General features: G+C 37.3%; 1 protein-coding gene across 1 annotated transcript; it reads right to left on the bottom strand.

Moving 5' to 3' along the window:
- Positions 1 to 934: 934 nt before the first annotated feature.
- On the bottom strand, positions 935 to 14,085 carry LOC107823976 (protein NARROW LEAF 1). Its single transcript, XM_075236977.1, has 6 exons — positions 14,017 to 14,085; positions 7,133 to 7,625; positions 6,698 to 6,841; positions 5,631 to 5,871; positions 2,991 to 3,491; positions 935 to 1,945 (listed from the first exon to the last, which is right to left on the bottom strand). Exons 2-6 carry the CDS (start codon positions 7,619 to 7,621, stop codon positions 1,521 to 1,523), a joined length of 1,800 nt encoding a protein of 599 aa, XP_075093078.1. The 5' UTR covers positions 7,622 to 7,625; positions 14,017 to 14,085; the 3' UTR covers positions 935 to 1,520.
- Between the last annotated feature and the right edge of the window lie 12,327 nt (positions 14,086 to 26,412).

Raw genomic sequence — 26,412 nt, forward strand, 5'->3', positions numbered from 1 at the left:
TTTAATAAATTTTTTAACAGAAATACAGGGTCTACGCAAAAGTTACTGGGTTCCCGGGAACCCATACACTACACGCTAGATCCGCCCCTGCATCTAAACAGCTAAAGTATTAACAATACAGTAGCTTACTGAAAATAAAAACGAAATAGTATCACTAGTAGAATGCAAGATGAAAAGAATTTCTAAGAAGACCATTTCTTCTTCTGTGAATACGTTTAATCTTAAAGAAGTGTCTCTTGAGTCTTCAGACTACACTAAATAAATACTCCCAACTCATATATTACCCTAATTTGCTGAAGTTCGGCAAATAGAGAACAAAACTGTAGCTACTAGAATACTTAAGTTCAGCAATTACAAACAAAAACTGCTACTAGAATACTTAAGTTCAGCAAATAGAGAACAAAACTTCAGCTACTAGAATGCTTAAGTTCAGCAATTATAAACAAAAACTTCAACACACTTGGTTCAGCAATTTTTGCTACTTCAGGTCTGTCTACTAGAATGCTGAAGTTTGCGTGATTACATTTGCTACTTCAGGCTCATATGCTTAAAGTTACGCGAAAAGTAGGTACCTTGCAATTTTTTTGCAAAGCGGATATAAATTAAAACGTGACCCAAAAAGCGGGTATAGATGCAAATCCCCCGAAAAAATCTTATAAAAATATAACCGGCCCAAAGTAGGAATTAGTTTGGCATAAGTTCATTGACCGGCATAGCTCGAGTTGATCCTTCTAAAAGCTTTGGCCTATTTGTGCTACATATGTAACCCAATTTGACCAGTAATTTATTTTTTTGAAACATAGACTGTTGGATTTAATTAGTTTGATATAATCATGATAAGCAAAAGAAAAAGATTTTGTTAGTTTGATTTGTAATTAAATAAATTATAAGAGAACAAATAATCAAAAGAAAAATGATTTTTTGAGTTGAGCGGTTGGTTAGAAACCATAATTTTACTGCTTTTACCTACCCAAATATAGCCAATCCATTTGAGTTTTGACAGCCTATTGTCCATACACGCGCACACGCAATACATATACATTCTTTTTTTTCTTCTATCTTTTCAATATTTCGTTTCTTAGGAAATCCAACATAAATATACATCAAAGGCTAGTTTTTAATGTTGATGTTCATCGCTCATCCTCGTGGGGGCTGCCTATCCAGCTTACTTGAATCAGATGATTTTGAGACTGCACAGACGGATGCATGGAGTTCCATGAATCGGAATAGCTCAAGAAAGCAGCCGGTATTAACTTACATGTATTTTACAATGCTCAAGAATGCATTGTTGTTGTTGTTGTTGTTGTTGTTGTTGTTGTATTTTCCATTACTGACATGTTAAAATACAAAACTCCTCGTACACAATTTGCATCAATGGCCACATGACGAAAAATTCAGCACCTCCAAAGGCATTTTGGATATTTTTCTTGTTTTTAGGAACCAAACACCAAATGCATCATCTCCTTTTACCTTTCCCTGGAAGACCTCAAAGAAAATGGTACTAGCAGATAAAGAGAAAATCATTCTGGTTCATCTGCACTTGGTGAAGCTTCTGAACGTCTTCTCTTGGATTCATGACCACCCAACTGCAAGGAAAAGCTAATGTCTTCATCAGAGCCTTTCCTCAAAGCTGAGAGATTCTCATATGCTGACGTGTCACGTTGATCATCTTGATTAGCCGGGGGTTGTCCATTGAAGCTTGGAATGAATTGATGTTCAACACTTGCACCAAAGTTGACCCCACCTTCTTCCAAGTTAAATGCAGCTTCCACAGGCGAAGAGTTTATATCAGGGCCGCCAACACCATCTTCCAAGGGAATTTGTTGAATATGAAGCCCAAGAGGCTCTATTTTGTCCTTTGGAAGCATTATATCTGGAGGCGAAGAATCCCCAGCTGTAGAGCCAACTACTGTGGCAGAGGCAGCTATCTGTTCCTGTATTGCAACTACACCAGTGATAGATATAGACAAGGTTAAAACATACTCCAAACGAATTCAAGATTTAATCCCAAAAAAAGGGACTTTAATGAAATGGTAAGTTGATCAGAGAAAATCTTACAGATATGACAGATTAAAGCAATGCAGACTACATCACCTTGAAGAGGCATCATTTTATCTCAGTGGATCGGGTTAAGAATGGAAGTCAGTTTAGTCCTTTTCCATCATGGAGTGCAAATACTAACAATTAGTAGATGGGATGAATACACTTGCTTTATCCTTCACACATTGTACAAATCAAGGAAGGAATACTGTCTTTACCCAAAAAACAGTCAGTACAAGACACCAAGCATGACATTTCAAAATAGACAAATAAGTCAGCTGGTGTCTTCTGAAGCAAAAAGGACCTACCGGATACCCGAGCATAATGAACCCACGTGCTACCACTAGAATACTAATTAACTAATTCCAGCCTGCAATTTTGCATCTCTTCTTGGAATTCCGTCTTCTGTTCACCATTCATCAACAAATGTCACCCTAAGGACTACTAAATCTAAAAGAGATGGCTAATTAACCTTACTTGATGTCAACCAACGAAAAATATCCACTTTGAGAAAGATAATCAGCCAAAGAGCTTCTAATAGTCCAATTAGTATTGTTAGATAATCAGCCAAATAGCTTCTAATAGTCCAATTAGTATTGTTCTTTACCATTAAAAAAAAAAAAACAATAGTCCAAATTAGTAGTGTTTGATCTAACACCTCCCCTCTGTCCTCAAAGATCTAGACATCCATTGAGCTTATTAGTTCCTCTTCCACTCTAAAACACATGTTTTTCCTTCTACATCCATCCCTTTCAAAAAAACTTGGGGTTTAATACTCTCAACATCACAACAGTAATAGTAAGCACTAAGCCTGATTAACATATTGGAGTGCAAAATAATATATTTGGGGGGTGGGGGACACATTCTAGACTTGTTTTATATGCATGTAGCTAAAAAAGAGAGAATCAAGCTGCTTTATCCACAGAAATCAAGTGCGAAAGACCACAAACCTCTTAGAGCTTCATCTTTTGTGATGATATCAAGTTCAAGGAAATTGAGCAGGCGCCCAAGGTCAACTCCACTAGTCCAATTCTCCGGAGATTGACCCACTTTTAGTTTAAGCCGGCCCCTATTTGCAGTTCCACCCCAAATAATACCAATTGGTCGGGGTTTCTCCCCATTCTCACCCTTTAAAATGATTAAACTTCCACTGTCTCCTTCAAGGTCAAATGTCTGCTGGTTTTCTCCAACAACAAGAAAATCTGTCAAGAAGCAAATCCCTTTCTCATCATTGTATTCAAGGGCATATGCCAAGACAGTTCCTGTAGTCAATCCAGAGCTTCTTCCGACTTTCATCACCTGCTTCCCAATGAGGCTACTAATTGGAGATTGCAAATCTATAAGTTTGACATCTCCAATTTCCCCTATGCCCTTTACAGAAGTAGTCACAGAGGTCATATCAAAATCATCTGTGAACGGGATGAATGCACCATCTGCCCTAACAAACGTCTCTGCACGAGTAATCAATTCCACATTTAGAACCGATAATAATCATAATAATGCCACAAGAGAAAGAAAATTCTAACAAATTAAGAACCTTCTGAGCAGGTATAGCATGGAAGTGAGCAAAGAACAACTTTTCATCTATCTAACAACATCGAAAGAAACAAGAATGCAGATTTCTGGTTGACAGCATCTTCTAGCATGGATTGCATTTGCAGATAGTTCTACTAAAGCAAAAGAGATCTAGCCCATGATACGTCGTGAGAGGCAGGATAGCAATATAATCTCATGGAACAAAGAGACATGTCCAACACACTTTTGTCAATACAAAAATGAAAAAACATACTGGTTGAGGCAGTTAAGTTTTTGTTCTGGTGATAATATTAAACAAAATGCCGGACGAAAAGGTGCTTAAGCTACTGGTTCAGGTTACAGCCTAAATCTTATCAACCATACACTCATACCTAAGGATCTGCTCTTGTTATAAACCCAAATGAAGAAGTTATGGTCTACACTATAGAATCATCATTCAACAGATACTGCACCTTATTTAACTAGCACAATATCAGCAGTCTCACTCAAGGTAACTAGTTCAAATGTCGCTAAAAGATAGACATTAGCCAATGTTCCTAAATGCATATTAGAAGGTCGCCAACAAGTTATAGACAATTCAAACCTCATCAACCTCTCAGACGCTAACAACTTGCATAGCATAGAGTACGATATTAACTTTGCTCAACTTGCATAGTATAAAGTACGATATTAACTTTGCTCAAATTTTGAATACAACAGGCCAGGCATCACTTCACTAGTATTGCACTTAATGGGTAAAGTACTCAACAATGGTGGTATAAGTAGTGGCCAGACAGTGCAAAAATGAGAAAACACGATAAGACAGAAATTGGGGAGAGAAAGGAAAGGAGAGGTGTCAATTAGAAGAGAATAAATAGAAAAGATAACAATGAAAATGGCTGTAGTAATTATGACAAAGAAAGAAGTTAAAGGAAAGCATTGGTAAATCTTTTTTTAAGAACAAAAGATAGCAAAAATGGTGAGAAAGAATGAAAATGTCCATGAGGAGAGAAGTCACGAAAGAGAAGGTTCAAGAGTTGCTATATCACTAAATTACAATTTACTTGATCCAAAAAAAAAGTTCAAGAGAAGCAAAGTATTTTGAGAAACATTCCGTTTCATTTCTAACAAGAGTGTCCCTACCATTTGCAAATGTAGGAGGGATATCTCTCACATTTCAATTAAATTTGAAGGGAGGTCTATTTAATTAACCCAAAATAAGGAAACAATGTTATATGATTAGGTTTCTACAATAGCTTTTGGAATCTTAAGATTCCATTTTTTATCAAAGCAACAACAACAAACCCAGTGTAATCCCACAAGTGGGGTCTGAGAGAGTGAAATGTTTCAAGACCTTACCCCCACCTTGTTAGGATAAAGAAGTTGTTTCCAATAAACCCTCAGCTCAAGGAAAGATAAAAAAGAAGCAATAGGAATAGCAGCAAGCAGTAAACAACAACACGATAATAGATCAACTAAAGAGAAAGAACCAAGAATAGGAATAGGAATGAGAAACAGAAATGCCAGGTAGTAAAAGAAAACTAAGCATAAGACAATACAAGAGCAATATTAATACTACTGGTATGGGAAAGAAATACGCTCCTCTAACTACTATCCTTTTACACTAATCCTCAACCTCCACGCCCTCCTATCAAGGTCCATGTCCTCGGCAAGTTGAAGCTATTCCATGTCCTGCCTAATCACCTCCCCCATACCTCTTTGGTCTACCTCTACCTCTCTGCATACCCTCCAAAGCTAACCTCCCCTATTTTTATCAAAGCCAAGAACTAATATTCAAAATTGATTTAATAGAAATTACGGCAAGAATTGAAACTCTTACATACTTGTACAAGACAAGACAACCTCGTGATTTTTTAATCATTAGACTGCATTTCATTTTCATACAACACATAATTGATAATGGAGAAAGGTGTAGTATGAAAAGATGCACTTACCAAATCATAAGTGCGGCATCATAATCAAATATAGATTTAGCAAATTTCAGTAACAATTTTGTAGCATCAGAACGTTCTTCCAACAGCAAACCAGAAAAGAAGGTGAAAAGAACACTTTACCTGGATTTATGCCAGCAAATATGCCATACCAAAGGTCGTCTCTGATAAAGGATGTAGCTCTCTCGACTGAACCGAGATATACCCCAGGTCCAAGTGTTGGAGGTAAAGGATGGAACATTTTCTGATTTGGGTAATCTAAGTCAACAGCAACATGCCGATTTGTCAAGAAACCAACTTGTCGATTGCCTGATAGGCTCCTCACAATAGCACCCAAGGTTCCATATGTCTCTTGGCTTGCTACCTGAATGTTTAAAATAAAATGCGCTAAGAAATTAACATGTACGATCCGTGTGACAAGGAGAAAAATAGTTTACAACTGATTTCTTCTGCAGACTCTTTAATGCCTTTGTTTTCCTAGGATGCAGTTTATAATGTCTGGAGATCTGAAAGATGCCTGATTTATTGACAAATAAAACTGTTTCCTGCAGACTTTTTAATGCGTTAACATTGCTAGGATGCAATTTAAAATGCCTGGAGATTCCAAATAAGCTCAACTGATTTGATGACGAACCATTTACTGAGAAGGGATGTGAGTCTCATCTGAGAATGGAGAAAGGTATCTACAACTGTCTTTGTACACATATAAGTGTATGGACTCTTGGAAACATTCCAGGAAATCATCTTCCTATTTTCCACACTTTTCCCCTTTTTTTAAGTTTTTAGTTGTAAAATTAAAGGTGTGGCTTCGAAAATTTTCAATACCTTCTTAGGAATATATGGCTGACATAAGTTGCCCTTACTGCAAAGTTTCAGAAAAGTGTGGCAAGAGTTAACCTAGTTCAACACTGAATGACAAGCACTTCAGGAAAATGCAAAATGTGCTCAGAAGCAAAGAAATAGATTACTCCAATGGTCTGCCACACCCGAATAACTGTGCTATGCAAGATGCGCAAATTGATCAACTAACAGGACTCAACAAAATAGCAATACCGTTACTGAAAAGAGAATAGCAATACTATTATTTTCCCAATATGCGGGATTTGCTTAAACTTTAACTATCATGTGCACTGATCAAGCCTCAATCGCAGCATCCTCAGAGTATAAAGTTATGATAAACATCAAACTACCTGAGACCCTGAGCCAATACATGGGTCGCTACCCCGAAGGTCATCTACTATCTCAGTATACAATTGTTCCTTCGGTGTCGGCTCTGGTGCACCAAAATAGGAGAACTCGACCACATCTACTTCACACCACACCCCTCCAGGACCCTGACAATGAGTTACATATTTAAGCATACAGCAAAATAAGGAATAAAGGATGCAAGAATTAACATATTTTGGCAAGTGTTGATTCTTTGAGTTCTAATGATAGGTTGAGTTCAAACATTTTATTGAACAATCCCTGTCTGGAGGGGGGTGGGGGAGGTATACTGTAGAAAAATATAAACACAATCAATGAAGTTAATTTCATTAGCTTTCTTTGTCCTAATTCAGGAAAATCTTTGGCAGGAGGAGTGGCGGAAATAGGATAAAAGATAATTAGTCATTCTTTTTTATCACCTCCAAAGCAGTAGGTAGACACTGAATTGGACTAAGCCATTGTTTGTGAACTTTCCTGGACACAAACACTAGTATCGCTGGTATATCAGTCAAAACACCACGTCGAATACGAAAACCAATTGCTGTACCGAGACTGTAGCAACGCAAGAGTTTGCTATGAGATGCCCTTATAGTCATGAGATCAAGCAATGTTGTTGCTCGCTGCCCCTCAGGCAATCGGCCAAGAGTTTCTGGCAGAACCCCTTTCTGAAGATTTGCGAAATAGTTTGCTCTCTCTTCAGCAGCATCATTCAGTCGACTAGGCCAGGAGAAGTATGCAGCATTGCTCTCAGAATGTTGTCCAGCAGATGCATAAGGTTGAAGTGTTGGTGGACTTAGTGAAGGAAGATTAGAATAACTGTAACAGTATTTTTCAAGGTCTAAAGCTGACTCCTCTGACGGTGTTGAACCTGAGCAACGGGTTCTTTTATTCAACCTTGCTCGATCCATCTTTCTGCTAATAGTTGACAAACTTGTTATTCAAAGTTCAGCAAGAAGGAAAAAAAAAATGCACCCTCAATTCTTGAGTTTCAAGAGAATTAGCTATAATAGTGGTATGCTTTGATAGCTTTATGTAATTTTTGTCAAAACTGATAAACAAACAGACTGCTCAGAGCAACAGAACAGACAATACAACAATTAAGCAGGACTTTGATTTTTTCTCTAATTGAAGCCTCTCTTACGATGCCATTGCAAAGACATAGCAATATCCAGTTAGCGCGAACATAAAAGTGAAAGTTCAGACACTCAAGAAGCACATTATCTACTCAACATGATGCTTTAACATCAGTAAAAGGAACCATGTAAACATAGCAAAGTGGACAAAATGAATCTCTAAATGATTAAAAAACTAGAACTGATGCGTGAGTAAAGTTATTATCCTAGTTCAATGCGAGTCATGATAAGTGAATGGTCAGCAACTCGATGGCTATTAAGGTACGAATTTTTTTTTTAGTTTTATCTTATTTTATTATAATATTCTTTTTGAACTATGTGGGGGATTGTTGAGTCAAAAATATTTTAATATCTCAAAAAGAATATTTACAATTATGTCTAGGTTCATTATTTTAATATAATCTTGATAGAATTGTAACTGATAGAATATTTTCAATTAACAATTTAATTTTAATGGTTTGGCAATTGATGGTGGCTTTCAATGGTTTTACGTTTTGCATTCTTGACATTGAATTCTTAATGATTCGTTTTGGCATTCTTGGAATTGCATTCTTAATGATTTGTTTGTCAGTGAATTCTTGCTTGATCCTTTCTTTTACGTTATTTTTTTGTTTTTAACGTATAGTAAGTTAAAAAGCCATTATGGCTTGGAAATGATTTTAACTTTGAAGCATACGTTTCTGAAGGTTTTAAAAAACCTTTATGGCTTGGACAGTTTTATATATCAGAGTGTGCATTTTCTTTGCACTATATATACTTCTTTGGTTTTATATAGAAGGGCAGTGTGAAAATAACAAAAAATTTCTTCTTTCTTTGGTGCTGGGTTTTCTTCTTATAAATCTTTGTTGTTTTTGCTCGAAGAGCTTGTTGAATCCTGGGGATACGCCTAATATTATTCATCTCGGTGTGGGCGAAATATCCTTAAGGACAGTGTCCTTGACACGCCTCAAGCTAAATATTTTATTCTCCATAATCATCCAATTTTTCCAACAATCTTAAGTATATTTCCACGCAGTTATTATGGAGAATAACGCTGCTAATGTTGTTGTTGATGCTACTACATCTGCTGCACCAACTGTTTATGTTGCTGTTCCATCACCAATTACCTATGCCAAACCTTTTCCTGATGTTTCAAAAATTGAGGTTTTCGGTGGAGATACTTTTAAGCGTTGGCAGGAACGAGTGCATTCTATTTTGGATATGCATGGAGTTGCTTTTGCTCTTACTGATCCTAAGACAACTGAAGCAACTTCCATTCAGATGGATCAATGGGTTCATGCTAATAAGAATTGTTCAATGTCTATGTTTCCTACAAGGAGGCAAAAGAAATCTGGGAGTCAATGATAACAAAGTACACTGCTGAAGATGCTACTAAACAAAAGTTTGTAATTGGAAACTACTACAAGTGGGAGATGACAGAAGACAAGGACATAACCGCACAAATCAACGAATATCACAAGTTGATTGAAGATCTCAAATCTGAAGATATTTCTCTGCCGAACAGTTTGTTGCTGGTATGCTTATCGAAAAACTTCCCAAATCTTGGAGTGACTACAAACAACAAATGAAACACAAACACAAGCAATTGTCGCTGAAGGACTTGGTCAAGCACATTATAATTGAAAAAACAAATCGCAAGCAAGCTGTTGCTGACAAAGGAAAGGAGATTGCTACAAGAGCCAACCTGGTGGAGAACAATAAGCGGCAGAACAAATCAAATAACAGGTATGATAAAGGAAATGGTTATAAGCCCAAAACCAACAATCAAACCTTCAAGAAAAAAGGTAACTGCTTTGTGTGTGGCAAACCTGGCCATCATGCTGCTCAATGCCGGAAGAGGGTTGGGAATGACAATCCCGCTAAGGCTAAAGTAAACTTAACTAAAGCCAAAGCGGATGACATAATTGCTACAGTTGTTTCCCAAGTGAACCTTGTGGCCAGTGTGAAAGCCTGGGTGTTAGATTCTGGTGCTAACAAAAAAGACTTTGTGTCTTACACCCAAATTGAGGAAGGAGAAGAAGTTGTATATCTTGGTGACTCAAGGACGATTCCAATTCTTGGAAAAGGCAAAGTTCTTCTCAAACTCACATCTGGCAAAATTTTGGCATTGAATGACGTGTTGCATGTTTCTAGTATCCGAGCCAATTTGGTCTCTGTGGGATTATTAGGAAAACTGGGGGTGAAGGTTTTTTTGAATCTGATAAGGTCGTGTTGACCAAGAATAATAATTTTGTTGGCAAGGGTTATTATAACCATGGCTTGTTTGTACTCAATGTTATCAATGAAAATGCTAGTACTTCTGCTTACTTGATTGATTCTTTTGCTTTATGGCATGTTAAATTAGGACATGTTAGTTTATCTTATATTAAAAAAATGCATTCTGAAGGTCTTATTTCAAATATTAATTTTTTGAATATTGATAAGTGTGAAGTTTGTGCAGAAGCTAAAGAAACTAAGAAATCATGTGCTTCAGTATTTGGAGAATCTGAATTATTAAGTTTAATTCATACTGATTTAGGAGACTTGAAACAAACTATGACTAGAGGAGGGAAAAAATATTATGTGACTTTTATAGACGATTTTTCTAGATATACAAAAGTTTATTTGTTGAGAAATAAAGATGAAGCTTTTGATAAGTTTTTAATTTATAAATCTGAAGTAGAAAATCAGTTAGATAAGAAAATCAAAAGAGTTAGATCTGATAGAGGTGGTGAATTTATTTTGTTGAATGATTATTGTGAGAAAGAAGGCATAATTCACGAGATAACTCCGCCATATTCTCCACAATCAAATGGTGTAGCGGAAAGAACAAATAGGACTTTAAAGGAAATGATGAATAGCACGCTTGTTAGTTCTGGTGCTCCGGATAATCTTTGGGGTGAAGCCATTTTATCTGCTTGTCATTTACAAAATAAAATTCCTTATAAGAAAACGGGTAAAACTCCTTATGAGTTGTGGAAAATGTATCCACCTAATTTGAAATATTTGAAAGTGTAGGGGTGCTTTGCTAAAGTTATGTTGCTTGATCCTAAGAAAAGAAAAATAGGGTCTAAAACATCTGATTGTATGTTTATTGGGTATGCTGAAAGCAGCATACAGATTTTTAGTAGTCAAAAGTGATGTACTTGAAAACAATACTATTGTTGAAATAAAATTTTTTGATACTTATGCTCCTGTAACTAGAATTTCCTCAATTCGTGTTTTACTTGTCTTGGCTTCTATTTATAAACTTTTTATTCACCAATGGATGTTAAAACTGCATTTTTAAATGGTGATTTGGAAGAGGAAATTTACATGGAGCAACCTGAGGGTTGTATAGTGTCTGACCAAGAAAATAAAGTGTGTAAATTGCTAAAATCTTTATATGGTCTAAAACAAGCGCCTAAATAATGGCATGAAAAATTTGATCAATTATTGATTAATGATGGTTTTTCGTCAATTGAAGTAGATAAATGTGTTTATACAAAATGTGTAGTGGTACATGTGTTATTATTTGCCTTTATGTGGATGACATGCTTATTTTTAGTTCTAGCCTTGATTTGGTACATAAAACCAAATTTTTCTTGTCTTCTAATTTTGAGATGAAAGATATGGGAGAAGCTAGTGTTATTTTAGGCATGAAAATTATAAGAGATGGCAATAGTTTGATGTTGACTCAAGAACATTATGTTGAAAGAATTCTTAAAAAATTTGATACTTTTGATGTGGTACCTGTAAGCACTCCTTATGATGCTAGTAGTCAGTTAAAAAAGAATAAGGGAGATGTTATAGATCAAAATAAATATGCTCAAGTTATTGGTATTCTAATGCATTTGATGAATTTTACTAGACCTGATATTGCATATGTTGCGTGTAGATTGAGTAGATATACTCAAAACCCAAGTCATGATCATTGGAATGCATTATTAAGAGTAATGAAATATTTGAGAAGTACCATGAACTATGGTATTAAATATAGTGGATTTCCCACTGTACTAGAAGGATACAGTGATGCTAACTGGATCTCTGATTCAGATGAGACAAAATCCACTAGTGGTTATGTGGTCACCCTCGGTGGGGGTGTTGTGGCATGGAAATCAGCTAAACAATCAATAATAGCTAGATCTACCATGGAATCTGAGTTTGTGGCATTGGAATTAGCCGGCAATGAGACAGAGTGGTTAAAAAACCTTTTGGCGAGTATTCCACTAGGAATTAAACCGACACCCTCTATGTCGATGCATTGTGATAGCCGAGCTGCAATAGCCATTGCCAAAAATAAATCCTTTAATGGGAAGAGTAGACATATCCGATTGAGACATAGTGTGATAAAGCAGCTGCTGAGAGATGGAATTATTTCCATAGATTATGTGAAGTCAGAAGTGAATTTGGCCGATCCTCTGACTAAACATTTGGGAAGGAAATTAATATCCGAACCATCGAGGGGAATGGGACTTTTGCCAATTTGAGTTATATCAACTATGATGATAACCCAACCTATGTGATTGGAGATCCCATGAAGTAGGTTCATATGGGTAATAACAAGTCATTAGTTGATCAAATGTGCACTATTAAATTATATCCCTTCCTATGGTGTGTGTGTGTATATAGTGCAAGACTGCAAGGAATGAAAGACTGAGTTATTAAACTCTTAATCTAATAATCCATAGCCTTTATAGGTGGTGTATTGTGCTGCAGAATACACTTGATGGATGGACCTATATGAGTGTGGAGTGGGGCCGCTCCTATGAAATTTGTGGCGAAATTTCTAGAGCACTTATGAAAACCAGGTGCGCGCATGGCCTATTAGCGCAAAACCGTGATAAACAACAAAGTGTGTGCGAGTATAATGTGATAGATAAGACACTAAACTTACAAAAGAATTCTTGGTTCATAAAAGTTCTAAACTTCACCAATTGTTCTGTAAGTTTAATCTTATTTTATCTAGGTCTGGTTCATAGTCCAAGAGACACCAGATTCGACGCATTATGCTCAATTGTGAAAACCCATGAATTTTTTTTTTAGTTTTATCTTATTTTATTATAATATTCTTTTTGAACTATGTGGGGGATTGTTGAGTCAAAAATATTTTAATATCTCAAAAAGAATATTTACAATTATGTCTAGGTTCATTATTTTAATATAATCTTGATAGAATTGTAACTGATAGAATATTTTCAATTAACAATTTAATTTTAACGGTTTGGCAATTGATGGTGGCTTTCAATGGTTTTACGTTTTGCATTCTTGACATTGAATTCTTAATGATTCGTTTTGGCATTCTTGGAATTGCATTCTTAATGATTTGTTTGTCAGTGAATTCTTGCTTGATCCTTTCTTTTACGTTATTTTTTTGTTTTTAACGTATAGTAAGTTAAAAAGCCATTATGGCTTGGAAATGATTTTAACTTTGAAGCATACGTTTCTGAAGGTTTTAAAAAACCTTTATGGCTTGGACAGTTTTATATATCAGAGTGTGCATTTTCTTTGCACTATATATACTTCTTTGGTTTTATATAGAAGGGCAGTGTGAAAATAACAAAAAATTTCTTCTTTCTTTGGTGCTGGGTTTTCTTCTTATAAATCTTTGTTGTTTTTGCTCGAAGAGCTTGTTGAATCCTGGGGATACGCCTAATATTATTCATCTCGGTGTGGGCGAAATATCCTTAAGGACAGTGTCCTTGACACGCCTCAAGCTAAATATTTTATTCTCCATAATCATCCAATTTTTCCAACAATTAGTTCGCCACAAACCAAATGCTCCCAGTTTACAACAAATTTGCCTTCTTAACATCATTTCTCTCAACTATGTAATTAGCTTGAGAGATTTAGTTAATAAGATGATAAAATTCCCTATACCTCAATCAACAAACTATACCTCAATCACGAACTAGTAGGAGTCCGTTGTATGAATCTATGCCTCCAACAAGCATGTTTTACTTTCCAACAACCATGTTTTACTTTTACCCCAAAAAAAGGAAGGAAAAAAAAAGTTCTGGCACTAGCAAAGAGTTGTTAATAAAGATTATGCACGGTACAAAATTGAGAAAAAACAAACAGAAATAAAAGAAGCAGGGTCCTCGAATAAAAACATGGGTATGTGAGGATAGATGTGCATGAAAGAAAGAAGATCAATCGCAGCAGTGATGGATTCTTAGATAGAAAGAGAAAAAAGATGAGCTATTTTTTACCTCGCATAGGCAGCTGCTAAACTTGAAATGAAATTGGGAAAGGAAGAGAAAAAGCTGCAAACATAGTCAAGTTAATTGATTACTTGAATATTAAATTTTTTTGTTGAGAGTTGGATTATCCACTTTGTAATTCTACTTTCCTTTTTTCCTAAAAATACAAAAAATGCAAGTGGCACTTTCCTGTCCGTACCATAGGTGGACCTGCTAGAGGACTTTATATCATGTTAAATCGTATTGACAAATGTCTTTTGTTGTTTCCTTGGCCAGCCTGCAGTAATTGTGCAAAGAGGATAAGAATTGCCTCCACTTGCTACATCTTTGTCCCCAATAATTAATGAAAAATTTTCATAAAGTACTATTTTTTATTAGTAATTAGACATTTATAAATGTCATTTGTTATATTACGGATTATAGATACTTTTTATGTGGTTATAAAATGTATTTGATGTATTTAAGCTATTGTATTCATGAATACAGTAGCAAAAATAGGCGCGAATCAGGGAAATCTAGCTAATCAATTGTTGTATTCGAATGTATTCGACTGTATTCATGGCGTGAAATATGAGATTATAGCTAGACAGATTACTGCATTCGACTGTATTCACGACGTGAAACAGGGGATTACACTGTTTTTAAACGGAAAGTGTATCAATTAACATAATAGACTCCTAATATAACTCAACAAACTCAATTATAACACAAAAAAAATTGTATTTCCGGTTATAAAAAAGATTCTCAGCTGGAAAAAATCCAAAAAATATAGCAATCTTCAGAGAAATTATATAATACATCTGAATACATAAATTATATTAATTAAAAAAACATATGAATACATAGAATACAACGGGATACATTGAAATACAATGAAAAAAAGACAGTGATTACAATGAAATACACGAAATACAGCGAGATACATTGAATTACAATGAAAAAAAGACAATGAATACAATGAAATACATGAAAATACAGCGTGATATGTTGAAAATACATTGAAATATATTAACAGAAAATCAAGTTGCTCAGCCCCAAACTCTGTCGTCTTTGCTCAAGAACAAACCCTAATTTCCGCCTTGTAGCCAAATAGTCCTTCCATCTTCACAGATCTTGCACGCTCAAACCTGGAGGAAGTGACTGCTTCAACTTGTCGGCATTCTCAAAGTCGGACACACAGAGTGTGTAGGGGTACTTGGAGTAGTGAACCTTGAATTTGACCATATCCTTATTCTTCTTGATCTTGACAGATCGTGCATCCTTCCTTCTTGCTGTGAGAAGGAAATCCTTGATTTCGTGGATTTGCTTCAGCATGATTGGGTCTTCGGGTTAGGGTTTGTTGTTGTTGTGTTGTTGGTCGCTAGATTTTAAAGGATTGATTAAAGTGAATCAAAGAGAAGATGCCGTCAAGAGGAGGAGAAGAGCGGAAATTTTAATGGGGTGGGGGAAGAGAATGGGATGTATCAAAGTAGAGAAAGAAAGAAAATAGTATAATTAAATACCTTATTTAGTGGCTTAGGGGTAGGAGGTAACGAAAATTAGATATTTTGCTACAAACATTAAAAGGTATATATAGAATATAATTTTTTTAAATGTTATTTATTTAAAATAAATAAGGTGTTAACATTTGCTATAGGAGGTAAAAATTTCAATTTTTTATAGGGAGTTTTGCATTCCTATACACTATTTGAAACTTTATTACCCTCCATGCTCAAGTTTCAATTTAATTAAATAAACATATATAATTTACCAATTATATACAAATAAGTTTTAAATGAGTATCCTTTTATATTAGGAATTGAATAAGGAATATCAGTTATTTCCTTATTCCTTTATACTTGTCCTCTCTCTCTCTCTCTCTCTCTCTCTCTCTCTCTCTCTCTCTCTCTCTCTTCGTGTCTCTCTCTGCTTTTTTCAGTGTACCCATCGTCTAGCTTTCTTTTCAGTAGTGTGATCTTAATAAAAGAATATGATTTCTGGCAGTGAAACTTTCACACTTAATTGGTTATTATAAAATTTAGAGTTCATAGAACAAAGATTGTAACTCAAAATTGTGGATTACAAACATTGAAAAGAATTACTAAATTCAAGACGAAAATATTGTAGTAATTCATCAATGGATTTCTTGTTGTATAGAGTTTCCACCATTGACAGCTATTAAAAAACTTTGAAGCTTTGAAATTGAATTTGGATTTTCAAAAACCATTATTTGTTTGGATTGAGTGTTGTTGTAAATAATTGTAAATATTGTTTGAAGTTTATATCTCAATTTTGAGGGTATTTTGTTGAAGATTAGACTTGATTTTGGTTGAATTTCAGATTGAAACTCGAAGAAGAAGAAGAAGAAGAAGAAGAAGAAAAATATACTTACGAAATTGTAGTAAAGTTGTAGTAAAATTGTAGGTAAATTGTATTATGTTGTAGTTGTATATTTTTTTATTTGAATGTTGTATGAAAGTTAAAAAAATAGTTATATTATGTTTGAATCATTGTATAAAATTTGTATTTAAGTTATCAATACTATCTTTTTACATAAAGTTGTTGATGTGTATCAAAATTGTATTAAGAGAGCAAGTTTTGATCGGAATTTTAGAGAGGAAGAAGCACATACCACACACAAAATATATACAAATCAAATACAAAATATACAAAAGACATATTGTATAAAATTTATATAATAATTGTATTTAAGTTGTATGATATCGTAGTTGTATTTAATTGGATAGAAATAATGTATGAAATGTTGTAGATAAATTATGGATTAGTTGTAAATAAGTGTATACCGTATAGCTGGTTATAGTTCAATATTACAAAATCAAATGCAATGTGACTAATTCAATATTACATTCCAAGTCGCAATTGACTATAATTTCATTGCGGGTAAAATTTGATTATGTAATTTGACCAAATAACTTGTGAATGTAATTGTCAAAAATGTTGCTAAGTTCAAAATGTCTCCGTGTCAATTCTCAGTACTTGTACTGAGTATTGCCATTTGTCTAAGTAACAAGGAGCCCTATTTTCAAGTTGGTTACGTGATAGACCTGCATGCTTTCGATGCTTATGATGTAGTTTTGATTTCCTCCGCGTTACGAAAAGTAATGCATGTTTGAGGAAATCAATTATGTTAAGTTGATAGCATAATCAGATCAACATTATTCGTTGAAAGACATTTGTCAGAGAAGAATTTCGTGATGCTTAATTGTGTGAATATTAGAGTTAAATGCCAAGAGGTGTTGTTATGTCAAATATCACCAGTTTCTCAAATTATACATGGGGAGACAACTAGATTTTATCGTCATACAACTATTTTTTAACTTTCATACAACATTCAAATAAAAATATATATAATTACAATAGAACAATTTAACTACAATTTTACTATAACATTACTACAATTTCGTAAGTATATTGTATGTCATATCTTCTTTTCTTCTTCTTCTTCTTCTTCTTCTTCTTCTTCTTCTTCTTCTTCTTCTTCTTCTCCTCCTCCTCCTCCCCCTTCTGCTTCTTCTTCGACTTTCAATTTGAAATTCAGCCAGAACCAAGTCTAATCTTCACCAAGTACCCTCAAAATTGAGATATAAACTCCAAATAATATTTTCAATTGTTTGAAACAAACCCAATTCAAACAAATAATGATTTTTGAAAACCCAAATTCGAATTCAAAACTTTATGATAGATTAGTGTTCAATCTTCAATTCCTACGACCTAGAGGTTACTTCAACAGATTGATTGGCAGAAGACAATTTTTAGGCTTACCTTATTGAGAGAGAAAAACGGTAAGAGAGAAAGATGAAGAAAGAAAAAAAAATTAATGAGAGATGCAGTAGTGAGGAAAGAGGAGAGGAGAGAAAAAAGGAAAAGGATGTAACCAAATCCCTTAATTCAAGGCACTAATAATGGACTATATATAATTTGTAAGTAATCTTTGTTTAGGATGAGTAATATACGAAACTAGGACAATTTTAGTAAATAAGTTTCAGATATTGTAGAGGAAGGAAAAAATTCCTTTTTTATAATACGCTTTTCAGGCAGCAAACACCACAATATAGATAATTAGCCTATAAAGGCCATCTTTTTGGATTTTTATTTAATTATTTTTAGAAAAATTACCCAATCTGTTAATCTATAAATAATTTCAACAAAAATAGTTCAAATATCATTTTGTAACACATCTATATTGCTAAAACACTAAAATAGTTCAAACTTTTTGAGACTTCAACAATATTGAAATATTTTAATTCCTTTAGCTGGAAATTCAAAGAATCGAGCACCTTTAACTCGATTTAGAAATTAATATTTAATATTAAACTAGGTCGAAAGATTAAACACCACAGACAACTAAGAAGAGCTTGAATTCAAAAAATTGTGATTTTCGAAATTGGAATTTATTTCGAGTGGATGTTGTTGGAATAGATTGGGTACATCTTAAGGAGTGTGATTCTCAATTTTGGGACGATTTGGCGGAGATTTTAGCTGGTTTGAATTGAACTTGACCCAAATTCAAAGTACACAAGATGAACATGAAAGAAGATCACATGTGTATCACACTATGTATCATTTGTCTATCACATATATATCATATGTGTATCGAATGTGTATCACATGTATATCCATATATACCTCTATGTGAGATACATGCGTGATACATGTTTGATACAAGTATCGTAGAAAATTTTTAAACTCGATTTTAACTACGAATTTTGATACCAAATCAGTTCAAATCACCTCCAATCTTACGCAAATTTTGATATTGCCTCTTCTATATGTTTTCAGTGAATTTCAACCATACCCCATTGGGAAAAAATATTCTTCCTAATTTTTTAATATTGTTTATCATTAGTAATGAATTTTGACTCCAAACTAGTCTAACCCACCTTCAGACTTCGTCAATTTTTGTATATTTTCTCATCTATATGTTTTCAACGAATCGCAATAATACCTATTGGAAAAAAAATTGCTTATATTTTTTGAACGTTGTACAGTCAAACCTCTCTATAACAACCTCGTTTGTTCCGAACATTTTTTACTGTTATAGTGAAGTGTTGTTATAAAGAACATATATTATAATATAAAATGAAAATTAGTTCCGAAAAAGTTTAGCTTTTATAGTGAAGTGCTGTTATATAGAGATGTTGTTATAGAGAGGTCTGACTGTATATCATTCGTAAAAAAATTTAGGCTATTGTTGGTAGCATGCCTAAAATGACTAGTTGTTGGTTAATAGTATCTTTCTTTGGTACATTCCTGTAACAACCCGGTCGGTCGTTTCATGAGTTACCACTCCGTTTCTCCTTATTTCTACTTCTTATTGCCTTGTTCAGCTGTATTATGTGCTATCGGGTTGGTTGGCTCGGGTTCGAAAAGGTTTTGGTAAGGTTTGAGACACTTAGTCTCTTTTGAGTAAGCTTAAGTTGAAAAAATCAATCGGATGTTGACTTATGTGAAAAAGGGTGCGGATGTGAATTCCTATGGTTCGGATAGCTTTGGGAGGTTATTTGGGACTTAGGAGCATGATTGGAATATGTTTTGGAGGTTCGGAGTAGATTTAGGCTTGAATTAGCGAAATTGGAATTTTGGCGTTTTCCGGTTGATAGGTGAGATTTTGATATAGGGGTCGGAATGGAATTTTGGGAGTTGCAGTAGGTCCATTGTGTCATTTGGGATGTGTGCGCAAAATTTTAGGTCATTCGGACGTGGTTTGATAGACTTTTTGGTCAAAAGCATAATTCGGAAGATTTTTGAAACCTTAGGCTTGAATCCGATGTTATTTGGTTGATTTGATGTTGTTTGAGGTGTTTTGAACATCGGTATAAGTTTGGATAGTGGTATATGGCTTGTGTGTGCTTTTGGTTGAGGTCCCGAGGGCCTCGGGGTGATTTCGGATGGTTGACGGAAGATTTTGAGTTGAGGTTTGGTAGCTAAAGTTTTTCTATTGCTGTCATAACTGCACCTGCGGCTAGGGGACCATAGGTGCGGACTCGCAGAAGCGGAGATGGAGCCACAGATGCAGCCAAGAGGGAGGTCAGCTGGAACCGCAGAAGCGGCTACTGGAGCGCACCTGCGATAGCGCAGGTGCAGGCATTTAATCGCAGATGCGGAAAGGGGCTTTTAAGTGAAAATCGCAGATGCGGTGGGTTAGACCATAGAAGAGGGACCGCAGAAGCGGAAAAAGGACTGCAGGTGCGGAATCCCTGGGTCAGAAAGTATATATTTCATCCTTCGCAATTTTCAGCCTTTCTTCACCATTTTTAAATCGATTTTGGAGCTTTTGGGGGGATTTTGAAGAGGGAATCCAAGGGAACTTCATTGAGGTAAGATTTTTGAACATAAAACTCGTTCCTATGGTATTATTTCATTGATTAGGCTTGAAATTTATGGAAAGTTGTGGGTAAATATTGAAGAAACTAGGGCTTGAGATTGGAGACCTTTGATTAAGGATTTGAAGGGTCATTTGTGGTCGGATTTTGGTACTTTTGATATGGATGAACTCGTGGGAGGATAAGGAGTTATTGATGTAATTTTTATCAGATTCCGAGACGTGAGACCAGGGGGTCGGGTTTGGTTAATTTCGGTTTTTGTGTTGTAATTTAATTATTTTCGCATGGGCTTCGCTCTCATAGCATATTTTGACGTCATGATTCTGATTCGGTTAGATTTGGAGCATTCGGATGTCAATCCAAGAGGCAAGGGCATCGCAAGCTAAAGTTTGGACCATATAAAGGTAAGTAATAATTGTAAATGTTGTCCTGAGGGTATGAAACCCCGAATTTCACATCGTTGTGCTACTATGAGGTGACACACACGCTAGGCGACGAGCGTAGGGTCGTGCACCATTGGGGATTGTGGCTTAGTCCGCCCCGTATGACTGTTTAACCGCGTATTTGATTGAAAACTGTTTGCTATCATCATGTTTTGGGCTGAATGCAATACTTGGGCTTCGTGCCAACTGTTTTGGACCCTTAGGGGATTTTTACTACTATTCCTAACTGTTTTGACTTCGTATTTGTACTTACTCATGCTATATTCTACTGTTTTTCACAACTCAGCCACCTTTACTTGTTTCTGATATTTTAAAAGATATTTTGTGCTGACCATCATGTTTTACTGTTGCCCGAGTGGCTTGTGAGTTTCTGACTGAGTAAGGCCGAGGGCCTGTGTTGTGAGGATACTATCGGATCGGGTTGTGCAACGTAGAAGGATTATACTGATTCATAATTATGAGGCCGGGATCCTGATTTGTTACGCCACGAGGTGGCTTGATATGAGGTCGAGAGCCTGTTTGATTATGCCGCGAGATTGCTTGTTATTGCGCTTGGGCCATAAGGGGCTCCTCTCGGAGTCTGTACACCCCCTAGTGAGTACGGGTACCCAGTGTGAGATGTGATATAGCTCGATGGGTTGATGTTGTTCTATGTTATTGCCCGAGGGGATGATACGAGTGATTGTGAGATAGCCCGAGGGGCTAGTTCTGTTGATATTTTGCCCGAGGGGTTGACTTATGTTTTTTATCTTTTCTCCCTATTTTCATTCACTCGTTGAACTGCCAAAAGATGTTTTCAAAGGGTTTTTACTGAACTAAGGTGTTTCTACAAGCTTTTACTGTCTTATTGCATTACTCTAATTTTATTCTGCCTTGTTGTAGCATTTTGTTGTGTTTTACGTGTTTTCTTATCACTCAACTGCCTTTACTTTTATTACTTACTGAGTTGGCATACTCACATTACTCCCTGCACCCTGTGTGCACATTCAGAGTCTTGGGTCACACTAGCAAGGGCTGATTGCTTCCAGCAGGTTGTTTGGAGTTCACTAGGTAGCTGCTCGGCGTTCGCAGCCCAGTGCTTCTCCCTCCTATCTTTACTTTCCTTTGTACTAGCTCTGTAATAGACTGTGTGGTCCTTTTTCATACTCTTAGATGGATGTTTAGATGCTCATGACTGATGACACCCCGATGTCGGGCTGTGTTTGTTTTCGCATTTGTTCTATTTCACTCTATTTTGGGATTTATCACTTATTAATGACTTAACTATGAATTATTATAACTGTTAATTGGTTTGGGAGTTTGTGTCGGCTGACCTTGCTTCACGGGAGGCGCCATCACGACCGGGTCCGGTTTGGGGTCGTGACAAGTTGGTATCAAAGCCTAGGTTACATAGGTCTTACGAGTCATGAGCAGGTATAGTAGAGTCTCGCGGATCAGTACGGAGACGTCTGTATTTATCCTCGGGAGGTTGCAGAACCTTTAGGAAAGCTTCATATTCTTGAAATTCTTGTCCTGCGAATCTGTTAAACTGAGTACTAAACTTCTATTATTCTATTCTCTCACAGATGGTAAGGACACATGCTACCGGTCAGGATGGACGACCACTAGTGCCACCAACTGGGGCCACTAGACGCCGAGGACGCAGTCGAGGCCGTGGTAGGGGCAGGGGTGTAGCCCGCACAGTAGCTAGGGTAGCACCTGCAAATATACCAACTACCCCAGTTCATGATCAGGTCCTAGTTGTGGACGCTCCAGCAGCACCAGCGGTGCTCATTGTGATTTCGGGTCTTTAAGAGGCCCTGGCTCAGATTCTATCAGTATGCACTGGCCTAGCTTAGGTGGTTTCAATTACTACAGCCACAACTACTTCTCAGGCCGGGGGAGGCACTCAGACTCCCGCTGCTCGCACACCTGAGCAGGTCGTGCAGGGACTTCAGACACCGGGGGCACCTCCAGCCTAGCCGGTTGCAGCTATTCAGGACTCTGTAGCTTCTGCTATGCTAGAGGACGAGCAGCGCAGACTAGAGAGGTTTGGTAGACTTCAACCTCCGACTTTCAGTGGTGTAGAGGGTGAGGATGCCCAAGGTTTCTTGGATAAGTGCTAGAGGATTCTCCGTACAGTGGGTATTCTGGAGACCAGCGGGGTTGCATTTACTACTTTTCAGTTTTTTGGAGATGCCTTCACTTGGTGGGAGGCTTATGAGAGACGTAAGCTTGTTGGTGCAGCACCCCTTACCGGGCAGCAATTCTCCATTCTCTTTTTGGAGAAGTATGTGCCATAGTCTTGCAGAGAAGAGCTACGCAGGCAGTTCGAGTGGTTGCGTCAGGGAGAGATGACTATGACACAGTATGAGATGAGGTTCTCAGACCTAGCTCGTCATACTATTTAGTTGGTTCCTACGGAGAGAGAGAGAGGATTAAGAGGTTCGTTGATGGCCTCACATATCAGCTTCGTATTCTCATGACCAGGGAGATGGTGTATAATGCTACTTTAGAGGACGTTGTTGACATTGCTTGCGAGATTGAGTTAGTTCATCGCCAGGAGCGAGATGAGAGGGAGGCCAAGAGGCCTCGGGGATTTGGTAGTTATGGTGGTACTCCTTCGAGAATTCAGTTTCAGCACGGTAGAGGTCGTCCATTCAGGCATGCTCAGTCAGCTCGCCCAGGTTATCATGGGGCATCATCGGGTCATGGTTCTCACAGTTCTCATCAGGGCCAGTCATCACTTAATGCCCTTCCAGCCTAGAGTTCATCCCGTGCTCCGTTAGTTCAGGGCTCTTCTATGCCAGGTGCATCTACTAGTCATTCCGGTGCTAGGGGTTCCCTTCAGTCCCCATCTCCAGCACCAGAGAATTGCTATAAGTGTGGAGAGTTGGGTTATATATGGAGGCAGTGTCCTCGTCGTCTTAGGGTTTCATCTCAGAAGAGGAGTCAGCCATCGGCTTCAGTGCCAGTCACTTTACCACCACCCACCCAGCCAGCTAGGGGTGGAGGTTAGTCAGATAAGGGTCACCCTAGAGGGGGAGGTCGATAAGGTGGCAGTCAGTCCCGTTTTTATGCACTTCCAGCTAGACCCAATGCTATTGCTTCAGATGCTATGATTATAGGTATTGTCTCAGTCTGCCGCAAAGATGCCTCTGTGTTATTTGATCCCGGTTCCACTTTTTCATATGTGTCATCATATTTTTTTCGTTATTTGGATACGCCATGTGAGTTTCTTGTTTCATCTATTTGTGTATCTACTCCGGTGGGCGATACTATTGTTGTGGGCCGTATGTACCGGTCGTGTATGGTGACTTTTGGGGGTCTGGAGACCTGAGTGAACCTATTATTGCTTTGTATGGTGGACTTTGACGTGATATTGGGTCTGGATTGGCTATCTCCGCGTCGTGCTATTTTGGACTATCATGCTAAGACAGTGACATTGTCTATGTCGGGTGTGCCACGGATTGAGTGGAAAGGTTCGACTGATTAAGTTCCCAGTAAGGTAATTTCATTCTTGAAGGCCCAGTGTATAGTTGAGAAAGGTTGTCTTTCTTACATAGCCTTTGTAAGGGATGTCGGTGTAAAGACTCCCAATATTGATTCTGTTCCTGTTGTGAGGGATTTTCCCAATATGTTTCCTGCAGACCTGTCGGGCATGCCGCCAGACAAGGATATTGATATTAGTATTGATCTGGTCTCGAGCACTCAGCCTATTTCTATTCCACCATATCGTATGGCACCAGCGAAGTTGAAAGAATTGAAGGAGTAGCTTCAGGAACTCCTTGATAAAGGGTTTATTTGGCCTAGTGTATTGCCTTGGGGTGCGCCTGTTCTATTTGTGAAGAAGAAGGATGGCACAAAGAGGATGTGTATTGATTAAAGGCAGTTGAACAAAGTAAAAATCAAGAACAAGTATCCTTTGCCTCGTATCGATGATTTGTTTGACCAACTTCAGGGAGCGAGAGTGTTCTCCAAGATTTATCTCCGTTCAGGTTATCACCAGCTAAAGATCTGGGACTCGAATATTCTTAAGACGACTTTCAGGACTCGATATGGTCATTATGACTTCTTGGTGATGTCTTTTGGGCTGACCAACGCCTCAGCAACGATCATGCATTTGATGAACAACGTGTTTCGACCTTATCTCGACTTATTTGTCATAGTTTTCATTGATGATATTTTGGTGTACTCACATAGTCAGGAGGAGCATACGGAGCATTTGAAAGTTGTGTTACAGAGGTTAAGGGAGGAGAAACTTTATGCAAAGTTCTCCAAGTATGAGTTTTGGCTCAGTTTAGTTGCTTTCTTGGGGCACGTGGTGTCCATCGAGGGTATTTAGGTTGATCCAAAGAAGATAGAGGCAGTTCAGAGTTGGCCCATACCGTCCTCAGCCATAGAGATTCGTAGCTCTCTTGGTTTGGCAGGTTATTAACAGCGGTTTGTTCAGGGATTTTCATCTATTGCATCACCCTTGACCAAGTTGACTCAAAAGGGTACTCCATTCAGGTGGTCGGATGAGTGTAAGGAGAGCTTTTAGAAGCTCAAGACTGCCTTGACCACATCTCCAGTGTTATTTTTGCCATCAACTTTAGGTTCATATACCGTGTATTGTGATGCTTCGAGAGTTGGTATTGGGCGTGTGTTGATGCAGGAGGGTAGAGTTATTGCTTATGCTTCTCGTCAGTTGAAGCCCCATGAGAAGAACTAACCTGTTCATGATTTAGAGTTGGCTGCCATTGTTCACGCATTGAAGATTTGGAGGTATTATTTGTACGGTGTGTCCAGTAAGGTGTTTACTGATCATCGTAGCCTCCGGCACTTGTTCAAGCAGAAGGATCTCAATTTGAGGCAGCAAAGATGATTGGAGCTACTAAAGGACTATGATATCACTATTTTGTACCATCTGGGAAAGGCTAATGTGGTGGCCGATGCCTTGAGTAGGAAGGCAGTGAGTATGGGGAGTTTGGGATATATTCCAGTTGGGGAGAGACCTCTTGCAGTTGATGTTCAGGCCTTGGCCAATCGGTTCATGAGGTTAGATATTTTGGAGCCCAATCGGGTATTGGCTTGTGTGATTTCTTGGTCTTCCTTATTTGATCGCATAAGAGAGCACCAGTATGATGATCCTTATTTGCTTGTCCTTAAGGACAGAGTTCAGCACAATAATTCCAGAGATGTGACTATTGGTGATGATGGGGTATTGAGGATGCAAGACCGGATATATGTGCCCAATATGGATGGGCTTCAGGAGTTGATTCTGGAGGAGGCCCATAGATCGCGGTATTCCATTCATCCGGGTGCCACGAAGATGTATCAGGATCTGAGACAACATTATTGGAGGAGGAGGATGAAGAAGGACATTGTAGGATTTGTAGCTCGGTGTCTCAATTGTCAGCAGGTGAAATATGAGCATCAAAAACTGGGTGGTTTGCTTTAGCAGATGGATATTCCAGAGTGGAAGTGGGAGCAGATAATCATGGACTTTGTAGTTGGGCTCCCACGGACTTTGAAGAAGTTCGATGCTATTCGGGTGATTGTGGATCGGCTAACCAAGTCCGCGCACTTCATTCCTGTGTGTACTACCTATTCTTCAGAGCGGTTGGCGGAGATTTATATCCGGGAGATTGTTCGTTTACATGGTGTCCCAGTTTCCA

The sequence above is a fragment of the Nicotiana tabacum genome, chromosome 18, assembly GCF_000715075.1.
Source record: "Nicotiana tabacum cultivar K326 chromosome 18, ASM71507v2, whole genome shotgun sequence".
Taxonomy (NCBI): domain Eukaryota; kingdom Viridiplantae; phylum Streptophyta; class Magnoliopsida; order Solanales; family Solanaceae; genus Nicotiana; species Nicotiana tabacum.